Source organism: Perna viridis, chromosome 4 (assembly GCF_037379345.1).
Source record: "Perna viridis isolate PV_CMFRI_1.1 ecotype Kerala chromosome 4, ASM3737934v1, whole genome shotgun sequence".
Classification (NCBI taxonomy): Eukaryota; Metazoa; Mollusca; class Bivalvia; order Mytilida; family Mytilidae; genus Perna; species Perna viridis.
The window spans coordinates 29,982,141-29,998,459 of NC_142448.1; the positions used below are offsets into that span (position 1 = coordinate 29,982,141).

General features: G+C 31.0%; 1 protein-coding gene across 5 annotated transcripts in view; it reads left to right on the top strand.

Moving 5' to 3' along the window:
- LOC148619687 (cadherin-23-like) overlaps positions 1–16,319 on the top strand; it is a 185,604-nt gene that overhangs the window by 39,402 nt on the left and 129,883 nt on the right. For 2 of the 5 annotated variants that reach the window (XM_088579862.1, XM_088579858.1), the window contains exons 19-30: positions 607–691; positions 2,040–2,162; positions 2,996–3,186; positions 4,900–5,029; positions 6,085–6,170; positions 6,912–6,996; positions 8,481–8,609; positions 9,165–9,223; positions 10,090–10,351; positions 10,938–11,180; positions 13,110–13,207; positions 15,661–15,823. In XM_088579862.1, coding sequence (XP_088435988.1) covers positions 607–691; positions 2,040–2,162; positions 2,996–3,186; positions 4,900–5,029; positions 6,085–6,170; positions 6,912–6,996; positions 8,481–8,609; positions 9,165–9,223; positions 10,090–10,351; positions 10,938–11,180; positions 13,110–13,207; positions 15,661–15,823 — 1,654 coding nt within the window. The remainder of the gene's footprint in view (positions 1–606; positions 692–2,039; positions 2,163–2,995; positions 3,187–4,899; positions 5,030–6,084; positions 6,171–6,911; positions 6,997–8,480; positions 8,610–9,164; positions 9,224–10,089; positions 10,352–10,937; positions 11,181–13,109; positions 13,208–15,660; positions 15,824–16,319) is intronic. The other 3 variants (XM_088579859.1, XM_088579860.1, XM_088579861.1) reach the window with 3 other exon arrangements.

A 16,319-nucleotide genomic window follows, 5' to 3' on the forward strand; every position in this document is an offset into this window, starting at 1 on the left:
TTTTGGGCACTGTGTGAAATCAACCTCTTGTTTTGCAATGTGGAGTGATAATTTTTTTTTTTAAGTGTCAGCTCCCAATGATTTGATAGATTTAAATTTTGGTGTATGTCTTTATATATATATGAAACATACATTGTGGACCACCATGTGATGTTAAAAAACCCAAGTTGTCATTATTTGTTCATGTAACAAAATAAAGGTCACATTTACATTTACTATGCATATGATTAAAACATGCTAATCTCATTGGATTAACAGCTTTATAATTGATGTTTCACACGTATATAAGCAATGCCCACATGACAATTTTATTGGTAATTATGTATTGCCTTTTTAATATAGTTCTAAAAATAGAAGAGATATAAAATAAAAGAAACATATGAAATGTTATTATAAGAATTTTAAAGGTTTCATTTGCTTGTTAGAACATTGACTGATCATACATTTTGGACATGAAGAAAATTTGCTAAGATCATCACTTTTGCACGCCAAAATGAAACATTCAAATCTTAAAAGTTTTTCACCACACCATATATATTCCTAATTTAATGTTTATATTTGCTACATTTGATGTTGTTTTAGTGATTTGTTTCCTCTCTTTTCCAGTGGAGTTTTATCTCTAGCCAAATCTTTAGATTTTGAGACTGATTCAAGTCACACAATGAAGGTCACAGTCAATGATGCTAAACATGTAAGTTTACTTTATATAACAACTAAAACAAATTTACATTATTAACCTCCACCAGTTGTGTTGATTTGCTGTTGATAAGAAGCTATACTGTCCATTACTTTTCACTGCTTGATTTGTAGTTTTATTGTCCTTGTTTTCCATTTTGGCCCATCTGGGTCAAAGGGTCATGTGAACTATTGCCTTCACTTTGCATCCATCATTGTCGTTAATAATTTTTCAAAACTCTTATCCTCTGACACTACTGACCCGATTAGAACCAAAGTTTGTATAAATATTTCTTTGGGTATTCTGTCTAGAACTGAAGTGGGGATTTTTGATATGTAGATCTGCAGCTGTTACTAAAAATAGTACAAAGGAGTCAGACAGCAGTTTTTCACATATATCTTCAAAACCAATGGGTTTAGGCCATAGTTATTAAATTAATGTTATACAAAGTTTTTGGATAAAACACATGAGTAGGAGGACAAAAAAAAAAGAAGAACAAATATCAAAATCAACTGCTGTTGATTTTTTTCCATATCAACCTGGTTAAGATCAAGTTTTTTTGTTTTTTGTTTTGGTTTCACTAAGAGATTATTTAACAATATATCAACTTAAAACAATTATATTGTTATCTTGACAGATGTGGAATTTAAAAAAAAAACAATGTGCAAGGACTTACTTTATCAAAATATAGCATAAGTTAAAATCTTTAATGCAGTTATGAACTGAAATTTTTCAGCATAAAACACTTGGTTGGTGGAGAACATTATTTTTCAATTTTATTCTTTTTCCAGTTTGGAAAAATTTTAGAGAAGGAAGGTTTGTAAATATGAAAGTAAAAGAACTACAGGCTAAGCCAAATTCTGACTTGGATAAAAGTGTTGAACTTGATGAGATCTTTTAGTTGTCAAATTTTTGTGAAAATCTGTTTACCCATGTTGGAGTTATTGCCCTTTTTGGATGTTTTTTTTTTTGCTTTTTTTTAATGTTATTTCCTTAAAAATCTTCACCTGTGCATGTTTATATGATTGTTCCTTAGGATTTTTTATCCATGAGAAAACTTGGCAACTTTTACAAAAAATAATTTGTAGCTTATCAAACAAGATATGAGTGATTCAGGCTCTTTAGAGCCTCAAGTTTATAATGGATATTTTAATTTGTTTTAAACTTAATAACTTTACCTTTCAAATATAACAAGTAAATGTGCCTGCCACTAAGAAAGATTGGAAAATGATGTTGATTGAAATTTTCCAGTACACCCATCTATTTGAATTGTTGAAGTCAGTGTTGTATGTATGTAATTCTAGAGTAAGGGAGATAATTCACAAAAATATTTACTTTTAGATACATAATATCTACATTTCAGACCAGTACAGCCACAGTCAGTATAACAGTGATAGATATCAATGACAATAATCCAGTGTTTGATAACTCATCATACAGTTTCTACATTAAGAAGACCAAAGGTGTTAATGATGTAATTGGAAGTGTAAGTTTTTTAATGCAGTTGGCAATTTTTTTTCATTTTTTTTCACTGCACTTTTACTTACTGTAAGTTTATTTGAATAGTATGGCAATACTACAAGAGCATCATCCAAACAGTTGTTAGGTCTGAAAATTATTTTGATGGAATTTTTAAGCTTTTACAGGATATTATAGAAATTTTTCATATTTTCTACTCAAAGAACTCTCTACTTTAATGTTAACATTATTTTAAATATTTGATATTGCTTAAGTTTTTTTTATCTGTTTTACATATTCTGCTTATTTGAGAAATTATTTTCATATTTATTTGGACACAGCTTTGACATCATGAGTTGTAGGTTTCCTTTAATTTAGAGTTTATTAAACCTAAACTTGAATTTTGTTTAAAAAATATTTTCATCTTGACATATTGCAATGGGAACTCTATCAAGATGTAAAAAGAGCAAATAAGTGTCTGAGTACTTATACTGTACTTGTGTATTCTTCCTTCTGAATGAGTACTGAAGTATTATTTGCCATTACCAGTCAAATAAGTCTACATGATAACTTTAGTAAAAGGGAATGTATCTCTCTTGAATTGCATCACAAAGTGCCATACCACCAAAGTGAAGTTGGGAAAGATTTAAGATGTTGTGACTTATACAATTTAAGAATTAAGGGCCAAAAAGGGGCAATTGGAATCTGGTTAAATCCTTATCCTATATCAAACGTCTAACTGCAATAATATTTCAAGGCAATCAAGCTTTAAATGTGTGTCCATACTTGCCTCAATTGTTAAGGCTTTGATCTTTGTGGTTGTATCTAACTGTGCTCAGTGAAGCATTTTGTTTATTTTAGGTCAATGCCATAGATAAGGATTCAAATGCAAAAACAATCATAAACTATGCTATAAAAGACACTTCTTTCAAGATATTTGGTGTGGATTCAAACACAGGGGAGTTAACTCTGAAGACCAAATTGAGTGAAAATTTTTCCAGCCTTTATACATTTGAAGTGGTTGTTAAAGATGGAAATACTGCAGCTGCAAGGTAACATGTTTATGCAAAGGCATGGTATAGCAATGAAAATCAGTTATACTGCTATAATTGTACCTTTACTCATGGATACTAAATGGAAACTCTCATTATTATACCCCTGCTTCAAAGGAGAGGGGGGTATACTGTTTTATCTTTGCCTGTGTATCCGTTTTTCTGTGTGTCAGCAAGACTTTATTCTGTCGCAGTTTTCTCAGCAGCTACTCATCACAGTTGCTTTAAATTTTAACAAATTTATCCTGTAGGTATGCCTGGTGGTATTCGAACAACAACTTCCTGTTTATCAAGGAATTTGTTTATTTTCCTTAAATTGTGATTGAAAATGGGGGTATCACTAGTGAGCCATTGCTGAGAAGATTTCTTGTTTGTTCTTTTTAGCATTAATTCAATTTTGAGAATATGTTTCATGAAATGCTATAGTATGTAAGATCTCTTGATTATTTTTGGGCAAAAACAAGGTCTGATGGTTTAGTGGCTGTAAAATGATGATGAGAGGGGAAATAAAATATATACTGATATACTTGAGGTCTGGCATTGGTTTTATGGGAAATTGATTGATTGATTGTTGGGGTTTAACGCCCGAGCAGCAGTATTTCAGCTATATTCAGGTGATGAACATGAAAGGGATGATAAAATGAACATGAATTAATGATGATGAAATAAAAAAAAAGGATGGGATACAGGGATAATAGAGTTGAGTAATTTTGATTGCCACAAGACAAAAGGGAGCGATGGGTAGGGTCGGACAATTTAGCCTCCTATGGCGGAGCGCAAAGGTTCCTACTCCTATTGAATACCACAGCAGGGTTCTTAAACGTCCGAGGAATGTGGCATCTTTCCCAACACGTTGCACTACTATGGTTTGCAGTTAGGTTTTCCGTATTATAGCTTGACAACCCCAGCATGTAACACGCCAGGGGTACCCCATTCCACCATATGGCCACACTTCCCAGTTGCTCTGTGGGCAGAGTGGCTAGCTATCTGAGCACTATTTATTCACCTTTTACGACAAGCTTAGTGCTGCTGTAGGCCTATTCTTGTGACACCCGGACCTGCACGGGGGAGTTTTATGGGAAAAGTCAAAAGTATTTTTATATTTGATTGTATATTAAAGACAAAATACAATACATGCACATTGCTGGAAAGTATCAAAATTATTTGTACAAGCTTTAGACACAGATTTTGAGGCTTTCCTGAACAATTCTGATAGTTAGTAGCAAGAACAAATGAATGATATTTTCTAGCAATTTACATGTGTTGTTTTTATACTGCAGTTGCATTTAATAGTGAAAAAATCAAAAATATACCAAGAAAAAAAATGATAAATCATATCATTTAATGCCACCTCTTGAACCGATAACGTGTTACAAAGCTAAAATTGGTAACCTGTTTTCTGCTTTAGGTGTCACTCACAAAAAAGAAGGTAAATAGGATGTGATAATATGCTACTCTTAAAATATGGTGATGGTTTATTCAAAACCCTGTAAATGCATAGTAAAAAGCTGCAGGATTCAAATTATTATTGTGGTATAGATAAAGCTATGTAGAAAAATTTTATATGGAAAATTTGAAATAAATTTTTTTTTACTGAATACCTTAAGTAAAATAGCTAATATAAGATGTTGACATATATTTATTGTAGCACATTATTATAATCATACTTTTGATTACTAGCCCCTTTATTCTATTCCATAATTTCACTTGTAGACAAAACAGTGCTGTAGTTTATGTACATGTCAGTGATGTTAACATACATCAACCACAGTTTGAGAAGAAAACATACCAACTCAGTGTATTAGAGGATGTGGCTGTCAACACAAAACTTCTTTACTTGAAGGTATTTTGTGTTTTGTTGATGGTCTATGAAAATAAAATTAAAATTAAGAATATAATTTTTGTTTTATCATAAAACATATTATTTTCATACAAAATTATTTTTACAGTTTATTTTTGTAATGTCAGAGTCCATTAATAAATATTTCAAATAACTTTTTTGTCTCACCTGGGACAAATGGTGCGAAAGGCAAGATTAATGTATTACTTGTCCTGCATCAGTGTCAGCCTAAACGGTGGTGTCGTCATTGGTGACCATAAGCAGATTTTCATGTTAAGTTTTCTGATTTGGTCAGTTCAGTATGAACTACTTGTGCTTGGTCAATCATATTTGGTCTGCAGTTACATAAGCATCACTATACCACAATTCTATGTCCATTCCATGCACATACCCCTACTGTCATGGTCTGTTGACTTTGAAATTTTTTGTTAAGATTTCCTTGTTAAGTTTTTTGATTGGGTCATTTATACGTGAACATATCTTGTATTAGGTCAGTTGTATTTGGTATGTAGTTGCATTAGCATCACTACAGTTCCATATCTTTTCCATCAGTATGCTCCCAAAGTCCAAGTCTATTGACTTTAAAATTTTACGATATTGCATTACTGTGAAAGTACTATTGTTGGTAGGGTACCAATTTTTCATGGTTTTCTTGGGTAGACCAAACCATAAAATTTGGTTTCCATTGAAAACGAGAATCCCATTGCTGTGTATACTGAAAACTTCAAAACCACGAATTCAAGAATCCACAAACTAGTGTTTCTTCCCTAAATTACAAAAATTGGTATCTATGAATTAAAGTATTTTCACATTATCACTTCATCTCAGTAACAATAAACTATACCTGAGGAATCTGTCCTCTTTGGTGGTGTCACATGGTTGTACATGTGTATTGATATAAAAAATTGTCCATAATATATTAAATTAGCAACAATGTCATCATCAATCAACTTTTAAATAATATTGTCCATGTTTGACAGTGACACATATCTCTGTGATAAAAATTCAGGAAAATTGTTGAATACTTCAGACTTTTTTTATAAATATTTTACTAACAGGCTACAGATAAAGATCCAAGTGATGTACTGAAATACAGTATTAGTAGGGGAAATTCTGGCGGTTTATTTTCCATCAGTAATACCAGGTATTAGTAATGAATTTATTTTTTGCTAACTCTTCCAATGTTCTTAATTCACCCATCTTGTTGTACCAATTTTTTTATATACAATAATTGTTGACTTGAAATATAAGATAACGTATATCTCATAAAATACAAAAAAGAAATTTGAAGAAAGAGATTTAAATGTGTAATTAAAAATCTTAATATACTACTCAGCTTGAAAGACTGGCTCATTTGTATCCAAAAACGACTTTTTCCTTAAACTCCTATGACATTGTAAAAACCTAATTTAATGCTAAATATTGTGTCTTAGATTTCCTTGACGGTCATGTTTGTTTAAGACTTTGTGAGAAAACACATTTTTGTCAACATAGAATTTGAAAAAGCTAACAACAAGTACCCAACGCAGCGAGTGGGTGGTATATTGGAATCACCTTGTCTATCCATCCATCATTCTCTCAAAATTCATCTGTCCATCCATCTGTCCAAAATTTTCACAGATAGATGGATTGATTGTAAATTTGGTGTGTGGCATTATATAGATTGTACATACGTTGAAAGAAATTTTGGTTTCTGTATGATATCAACTTCTTATTCAATTAGGGGGATACCTAGCATGACAACATTTGCATATTCATATTATGTTTGATTCTGTATAGTTCAGCAGAACCACATAATGAAAAGTATGTTTAAAAAATCTTTGTCTGTTATATCTTGAACAGCTTTCTCTGATTACGATGTATTTAATTTATATCTATTTTTCAGTGGAGTTTTATCTTTAGCGCATTCCTTAGACTTTGAGATTGACAGTAAGCACACAATACAAGTCACTGTTAGTGATAGTTCTCATGTAAGTATAACTAATATGATTTTTTATATAAATCTACCAGGTACATGTATGTAGTTTTTGGTATCATTTGTACGAATAACAATATTAAATCATTACATTTTATTGCTGATTGTTGTTACCAGTTACACACTTGCTTATAAAGAAATGTTATCTATTTTTTTTTCTATTGCTAAATAGTGGTCTTACAAAGGTTCTACAAATTTTGGAAATATAAAACTTGAAGTTGTTTTACTTAGCAATGAAAATTGTGAAAATTGAGTAAAAGAATTTATCATGAGATATTTTTATGAGTTGATGGTCCATCTAGTTCTGCTGATAAGGCCATATAGTCCAGTCAATTTTGCAAAATTTTACCCTTTATCTGAAGTAATTACAACAGCAGGTACTTAATTTCTGACCCACAGTATTATGACCCATATAGACACCGAAGAAAGTCTGACAAATTCTATTGTTTGGAAACCGCTAAATAAGCATTTTAAACTTCTTATGGAAATTGGCATTGGATTACTCTGTAACAATGGATGAAATCACAGTAAAATTTGATACAAAATCATAATTATGCCTTATCTGGTAAATAAAATTTAGTAATAGTTTATGTTTTAGCATTGATTAGAGAATAATGTACAACTTAAATATAGATTTCATATCTTTTACCAAACAACTTAGATTTAGAACCTAAATAGTAAACCATATGCCCATTTTTCTGAGATATTAATTTCAAGAATTCTAATTTTGATGAAAACAATGAAGTAAATATTCTACTTTTTTAGGTTAAAAGATTTTTTAAATAAATGCAACTCTGTTGATAAATAGTTTGCAGATACATGTATAAACAATACCATTTTTTACTAAAAAATTTCAGATTGATGGAAGTGCCAGAAAATATTATTTTTCTGTTGTTAAAAATTACCCAAAGATTTAAATATACCCAACACAACCAAATCTGTTACATATCATGGTTAACATGAGTGATATAGTCAATAAGGAAACAAAAGTTCCATAGAAGTATCATGCATTACATGAAATTGATAAAAATAGGACATAAATCTGACAAAAAAACATTATTTCTGTGGGGTTATCTATCCTGTCCAATGTAAATTTCCACTGGAGTTTTGAATGCTTTTTTAAAATTTTCTGCAACTTTAATCATTTTAGATCTTTTTCTGTGTATATATGGGGAATAATGCTATGTATTTGAATCAAAACATTTTCTGTCCAATGTATAACCTAAAGGTCTTCAATAATTGTAAACACACCTTTAAATAAGCTCTGGATGGTCACATCAACAAAGTAATAAAATCCATGGTAAATCTTCACAATCAAACTAAAAAGTAATATTACGACACAAATACTTTTCATTTAAGCATTGTACAATTGTCTTTTATTTCATTAGGATTTGTCATATGCGTTATTATTATGTGCTTTAAAGGAGGATGGTTATCAAAGGTATAGTAATTTTGTTTTGATTTCATGTCTATTTCTAGGTCAGTACAACCACAGTCAGTATAACAGTGATTGATATCAATGACAACAAACCCATTTTCAACAATGCATCATACAACTTCAACAACATTTCAGAGGAGTCTCCACAAATTATTGTGGGACATGTAATGGTATGTCTTGTAAAAATACTTGAACTATTTTGATAAACTTACATTAGGTTCATTATTTCATTGAATGTCAGATGGCATTGTACACAGTGTATATTTAATGATACACATTGAATGTCACATGACATTGTACACAATGTATATTTAATGATACACATTGTATTTTTCATTTTGGTTTACTTTCTTATCACATATCTGTAACATGTGAGCACAACTCTACCTAAAATTTACATAGCATTTTTATGAAACTTTACATGGAGGTTTGATATCATACATATACTTTCATCAATACAAAGATTGAAAGTTATCAAAGATCTACAAGGGGAGATTATCCAACTTAAGGGTTAATTGATATGCTTATAGGCCAGAGTGGAAGTAAAGGTAGCTCATCTGATATCAGTAGAAATAGTGAGAATATCAATCAAACTTATATTACATCTTTCTCTATAGTCCACTTTTTAACATTGGTAGGTTCTTTAATGATTAGTAAAATTGAAAGCAGAGGACTTATTGGTACAAGTATTTTTTAACTGGTAATTAGTAGTACTTTTATTTTAGGCCACAGACAAGGACAAGGGAAATAATAGTTTGTTATCATACAGTATAGAGACTCCATGGTAAGTTTGATAACAGTATGTGAACATTCAGTAGGAGAGTCCATGGTAAGTTTGATAACAGTATGTGAACGTTCAGTAGGAGAGTCCATTCAGTAGGAGAGTCCATGGTAAGTTTGATAACAGTATGTGAACGTTCAGTAGGAGAGTCCATGGTAAGTTTGATAACAGTATGTGAACATTCAGTAGGAGAGTCCATGGTAAGTTTGATAACAGTTTTGAAATTTTCAGTATACACATCAATGGTAATCTACTATTCATTGGGAACCAAATTTCGTGGTTTGACCTACCCACGAAAATCATGAAAATTGGTCCCCAACAATTAGAACTTTCACAGTATACATAAATGAAAACCAGGAGTGACCTTCAATTACAGGTATCATATATGGAATGGCTATGTCATTGGTTTTCAGCCTCCATTTTGGTACATTGAAACTCTATGCATGTTCCTGAAAAAATTAATTAATCTTTGGAAAATAGCTAATGTGTATGATGCAGAGTGTTCCACTGACCTGCAATTATTATGTTTAGAAAGTGAGAAGCCAAATTGTTTCTTGTCTTGTTGGCTTTTATTTTCATTAGGATGATAGATCCAAGTGATGAATTCTGTCACTCTGTGTATTGTTCTTTCTTTGAAATGAAATTATCAAAATCTAATGAAAATAAACAAGTTTGGAACAAACTTACACAAATCATATAATATGGTGAAATTAATATTGTTATTTAAAATTTAAAGAAGAAATTTTGTGTCTTGTCTCCCTTTAATTTGTAAGCCAGTCTCTATTGAATTTCTGATTTAAGTTACAATTACAAAGTATTATTTTTGTCACATCAGGAAATTTAAAATATTTATCATTTATCAAATGTAGGAGTCAGAACTTCACCATTGACCGTAATGGTCTGATCAGAGTACATGGTGCACTGGACCGTGAAGTTTTAGGCAAATCAGGTGATATAAAACTAGTTGTCATGGCAACAGATCAAGGTGACCCACCATTAACTGGAACAACAGAGGTCATAGTTCATGTCAAGGATGTAAATGATCACTGTCCATACTACAGTGAGGAGGATAAGGAAGTGACTTACGTCTTCAAGGAATTAGACCAACCAAGAAACTTCCATGATTGTTGGGTAAATATTTTTGTGTTTTGTCAAGGACTTAAATGGTTAATATGAGTAAATTATGTCTAAGGATATGTCACTCCTCTGAACTCAAGAATTAGTTAGTATTGTTTATGCAACTTCCACACATAGTAATTTTCATGTTCTTGGTTGTCACACCATCAATCTGCAATATAGTTTCAAACATTTATTCTAAAGCTTTGTAAATAATGAGCTTATCTGGACAATTCAGTGACATCATAATACATGACCAAAAACAGAAAAAAACAGGAACAGAGATGATCTATATACATAATGTAGAGGACAGATAAAAACTGAAAATAATGAAAACAAGAGAGTATATAAAAAACTTAATCACTTGCAGTATGAACTCACACAAAAAATAATTAGAAGTTGAATATGTCACTTAGGTAACTCTTTTATGTAGGAAATAAATCTAATTTAACTAACAATGAAATGTAAAGATTCTACACAAAGTTTAAATGTTTAAATAAAATTCATGATCTTATCAAATTTTGGCATACTAGTACTACGAAGTTAGATATCCATGAATACTAAAAGTACCTTTTGCAGGATTTTTAATGCATTTTTACAGATTCATGATGATGATACAACCGATCAAAACAGACAAAATTCTTTCAGCGGTGTGCCAAATCCATTCAATATCACTGTTGATAAAACAGGTTCTCATGTTAATCATGTGTGGGTTTATGCTAAAAAGAAACTTCAAATTAATCAAGATGGAATTAAAGAAAAGAACATTGTTCAAATCAAATGGTATAATTCTCAGTGCCCTGGAAAGCAAGAAGCTATTCAAAATGTGACAATTATAATTCAGGTTAGTAAGACTTCAAATGAATAAAAAATCTTCAATTATGTTGGTTTTCAATGGAACTGTTTTCCATTTGTTGAATACAATTTTTCAGTTTTATTATATAGACAGTTACTTTGCATGAAATTTCTTTATGAAAAGAGTTCTGATTGTTCAATTTCCCATAATTATACATAACTTAGTAAAAATCCCCTGTGGATCCACATTTGTTTGTTCACTGACAACTGTGACCCCAGGTGTTACAATTGAACTGTGTTAAAAAATAGTAAATGCTATATAGGTATAATTACTATCAGTTGAAAGGAGAAATTACTAACAAAGACCTAAATATCAGAGTTCAATATATTTCAAAGTGATTCAAAATCAAAAGAGCACTGGTTGATTTGGTTCTGGCCATCTGGGGCATAAAAGTGTATATTATCCTTGTAATATATAATATAGTCAATGAATTTCTAAAATTCTTACTAGTTACAATAAAATTCTTCGAGTTAAACTGAACCACAATTGTGTTTGATGTAAAATCGAATTACTTCTCAATTACACAATATCAGTAAACTATTCTGCCACTGCAACATGATGCCAGGACTTAGAAATGTGCACAATCCATCCATTGTGTGTCAACTAGTCCTATATTCCTCAACATATTTATAAAATCAAAGACTGAAGTCTTCAAAGTCGCTAATTGTCACTGATTTTGGCTTACGTTCAACATCCAAAATGGTACAAATGCGATATGCTCTAAAATCGGATGACTTCCGCTAAAATCTTGGTTCCCTTGATATTATTGCATACTCTTTCGTAACCATTATGACCTGAATGTTTTCAATTATCTGGAACAAAATTGAACAACCGGCATTGGCTATATATATAGATATCTGTGTCCTTATAATATATATACATTTTTGTATGACCTTAATATAATTAATTCTAACGAATGTGTGTGTTTGAATCGGAAACTGGGTAATGTTACATAAATTTTGTGCATTTTATCTTTTAATGTAAACTGCCTGTTCTAATACAAGCAAAAAAAAAACACGCATAGACATGTGCATGATATGTTTTAAAAAAGGTACGTTGTAGCGAACCAGATTAAGTAGCTGGTAGTGAATATTCATAAAAATCGGGGTGTGCTTATGTATATGACCTATATAGCCTCAGTGCCTGAATTGGAAACTGGGTAACGTTCAAAGCTAACCAATCATTTCATGTAAACTTCCTGTTCTCGTACAAGCAAGATACACACATGGAACACACATGTACAATACTTAGTGGTACATTTTTATCTTGTATGAAGCTAGAACTATGACGGTATGGGGGTAAACACAGCGAGGATCTGCAGCATTATGTGGCACAAAAGTACATATTTATGCAAATCATATGCAAATATTAAGTACTGAAATTACGAGTGCAAGAAGTCTCTAACAACTTTAGCGACTTAAAAATATATGTATCTAAAATGGCTATACCATGTATCATTAAATCAAAATTTTTTAGCTAATATTGTGAGAATTTTTTTTTTGTCATGGAAATTTTGTCTAAAAATTGTTTTGTAAGTGCTCTCACACCTACATTTTCAAAGCCTTGAATTTTGGATGATATTTACACTGAAGTTACAATACTGAGTCTTGGTAACAGTTGAAATATAAAACAATAAAAGGCAAATATTTATGTCATAAAATAGGAACAATTAAATACTTGTACTAGAAAAGCTAGATATCTGTCTGTCCATCGTACTGTTAAGTGACTAACTCCTACATTTGTCAAAGTTATTTTATTTTAAAATATATATCAATGGTCTCTGCTATAAATATCTTATACAATATGAAAGTAAAAGTCATGGTTCTTCAGATTGAACTTATGTCATTAGGACTTTCTTTTCTGGTGAGACATTGTCACGGGACTAGGCATAATAACTTTCAAATTTGCAAATTTTAGGATGTCAATGACCACAGTCCAGTATTCAGTAAAACAAATTTTACCTTGAAGCCCATAGGAGAAGATAAAGAAGTAGGTGGAAAGGTCAATGATCTGAGGTAAGAACTTTATTATAACCAACAGTAGGAAACTTGGGTACTTGATACTAGAACTAAATTATAAGGAATGACTGTTATATTTATTTGGTATATTTGAAATAACCTCAATGCTCGTGGTGCACCCTTGAAAAAAACCAGCTATGCAGGTTTTTAGTGTGCACCGTTTGATTGAGATTATTTCTTCATAGACCAAAAAAAATATGTCATTCCTTAATTAGCCCAAACTTCTTAAAGGTTATTTTAGAAAACAAAATTCATAACTTTTGTCAGACACAATATTAGCATCTAATAGTTGAATTTAAATTCTCTTCATTCTAAGATGCCAATGCTCTTTAGATATGATGGTTGATTTTATTGACCTCCACTTAATTATTACCTGGGTGACTTAGGCCATTGAAAGTTGCAGTCGAAAACAAATTTTACTGCTATTATAAGTAGCTTGTAAAAAGGTCAGTATGATAAAATATGCCATACTTCAACACTTCCATACTCCCAGTTTTTAGTAGAGGTCAAGTTACTTAGTTACGTTTGTTCTTTGTACCTGTTATTTTGGTTATTTTATTTTTGTATGTTGTATGTGTCTATTTTCCCTGTCTAGCCTATATCCTTGGAATATATTCTTTTGATTCCCGGTCTAATCGTGGTTCCCTGATTACTCTTTATTTGTAAATTCTTTACAATTCTGTGTATGATAGAAATTTCTTTCTGATTATATGAGATTTTTCAGTTCTCAGATTTAGAATTGGTTGAAACTACATCACTAATCAGAACCAAACTTGATATGAATTTTCCTTAGGGTATTCTGTGTAGATTTTTGTTTTCCCATACATCTGCAAAACAATAAGGTTTAGCAAAATTCTGAAGGGGTTAAAATGTTCGTAATGATGAGATCTATCTATGGTCAAATTTGTGTGTAAATGTAAAGCCATGTTGAAGGTTTTGTCATTTTTCAGCATTTTTTTGCTATTTTTAATGTAATTACTTGGATTAATCTTCGCCTCAGACACTGCTGGACAGAATTCAATTAGGTGTTAGCGTTAGGAATTTTTATCGAGAAAACATGGCCCCTTTTACTAAAAAAATGAATGTTGCTTATCAGGAGAGGTGGGCAATTTTAGCATTATCATACTTTAATGTGGAAAGGGTACATTCTATTATTTATGGCTACAGAAGTCATTCTTATCCTATATTCCTCCAAACAGAAAAACAAGACAAAAAAATGCTGAATCAAACAAACTATAAACTGATTGAAAACAAATTGTGTACTGATCTTAACAGATTTTCAGTACAGTTATTGCCTTGTGACATCCAAAGGAGATAACAAATAAGAATAGAACTTTGCTTAGATGGTGGCATAGTAATTTTTCCAGGAATGGTGTCATTCTGCTGTCTAGTGTTACTGCTATTTGCTATTCGTAATAATCATTCTGTTTGGTTATTTGGCCATGTGTTAAGAAAATGTTTCCTTTTTCAAACGTAGATGTATCTAAAATTATACGTGATGATACAGCTGTTACAAGGTGTTTTATGGAATAAAAATGCATGGCTAGTGTTTCCTTTGAATCTTGTTCTTAGGCTTGGTGTTAATGCTTATGTGTCTCTTGAACTAATGCCAAGGAAGTAAGTGCTTTTACAGGACACATAGGTGTCTATGCAACAATTTGTATCACTTGAGCTATAGCTTACCAACTGAGAAATAGTTGTAGCTAGATGTGATGTACATGGTTCTAAGGGCAAGATTGATTTTAACAATTGTGGCTCAAGTTTGAAATTTGATTTGAAAGACAGTTTTGACCTGGAATTTGCTAAAGTAAATTTAACCTTGAAAATTTAGAAACTGGAAAAGGCCAACTAGTAGTTTGTAATTTTACAGACAGTTTCGACCTGAAGTTTTCTAAACTAAAGTTAACCTTGAAAATTTAGAACTGGAAAAGACCAACTAGTAGTTTATAATTCGATTATGCTGCAAAATATGAGAAAGTTCTGTAATCATTCATCTCTAGGTGTTCCATGAAAACAGACAATGAACCTGAATATTACATAAATGTTAAGTACACTGTTACGATGCCAATTGAATTTTTGTGTGATATTTTTAAAATAAATTGGATGTCAGTTGTAAACAGAATTGTAAATTTAAATCAAGAAATTCAATGAGAACAATTTACAACAACAATCTTGTGTTTAGATAGGTTTGTAGGCAATCCAGATTTTTTACTTTATCTTATCCTTATTTTAACAACTTAACAATTATTTGAGGTATAAAAAAATTCAAGCAGTCAATGTAGATTGATTCAGTTTATGAGTACTTTGATAATGTTAAGCAAAGATATTAGGAAATTACCTATGAAACAACAACTCTAATTATCAAACTTAGAGGTGAAATACAATGAGAATACAATGTCTGATAATCAAATCAGTATTGTTGACTAATTTACCTTTAACATAAATCACAGGATACAAGCTATAGATGTTGACCCTACAGAGGAGTTTAATACAGTGCACTATAGCATACAGAGTGGTAACAATGGTGGACATTTCCGTATTGATGAACTGAGTGGAGATATTTACCTTGTCAAAAAACTTGATTATGAAACTGTAAAGAAGTACAATCTTGTGGTGAGCAACACTAAAAAAAAGGATAGAAGATGTCATTCATCTTATTTGGGGAAAAATATTGATAAGGAATTGTTGCAAGTTCTATATGTACCTTTTTATTTAATTGCAAGTTCTACATGTACCTTTTTATTTAATTGCAAGTTCTACATGTACCTTTTTTTTTAATTGCAAGTTCTACATGTACCTTTTTATTTAATTGCAAATATAAATATACTCTCATTGAAACAATACTCTAAGATCATAAAATAAACTGTGAGAAAATATTTGGTGCTTTGTATATGTTTGACTTTTAAGTTGTAAGGTAAGACACACCAATATATGCAGTTTTAAATGAAACGTTTGCATACAAATAATTGAGTTTATTCAAGATAGTACTTAACCTTTTTAAAATTGAATGGGATGTGATACAAATTTGTGCTGTTCAAACTAACTGTCCTTTGAGTGAACAACCAACATTTTAAAAAAAAATGATGAAAATAGTTATTTTGTTTTTAAA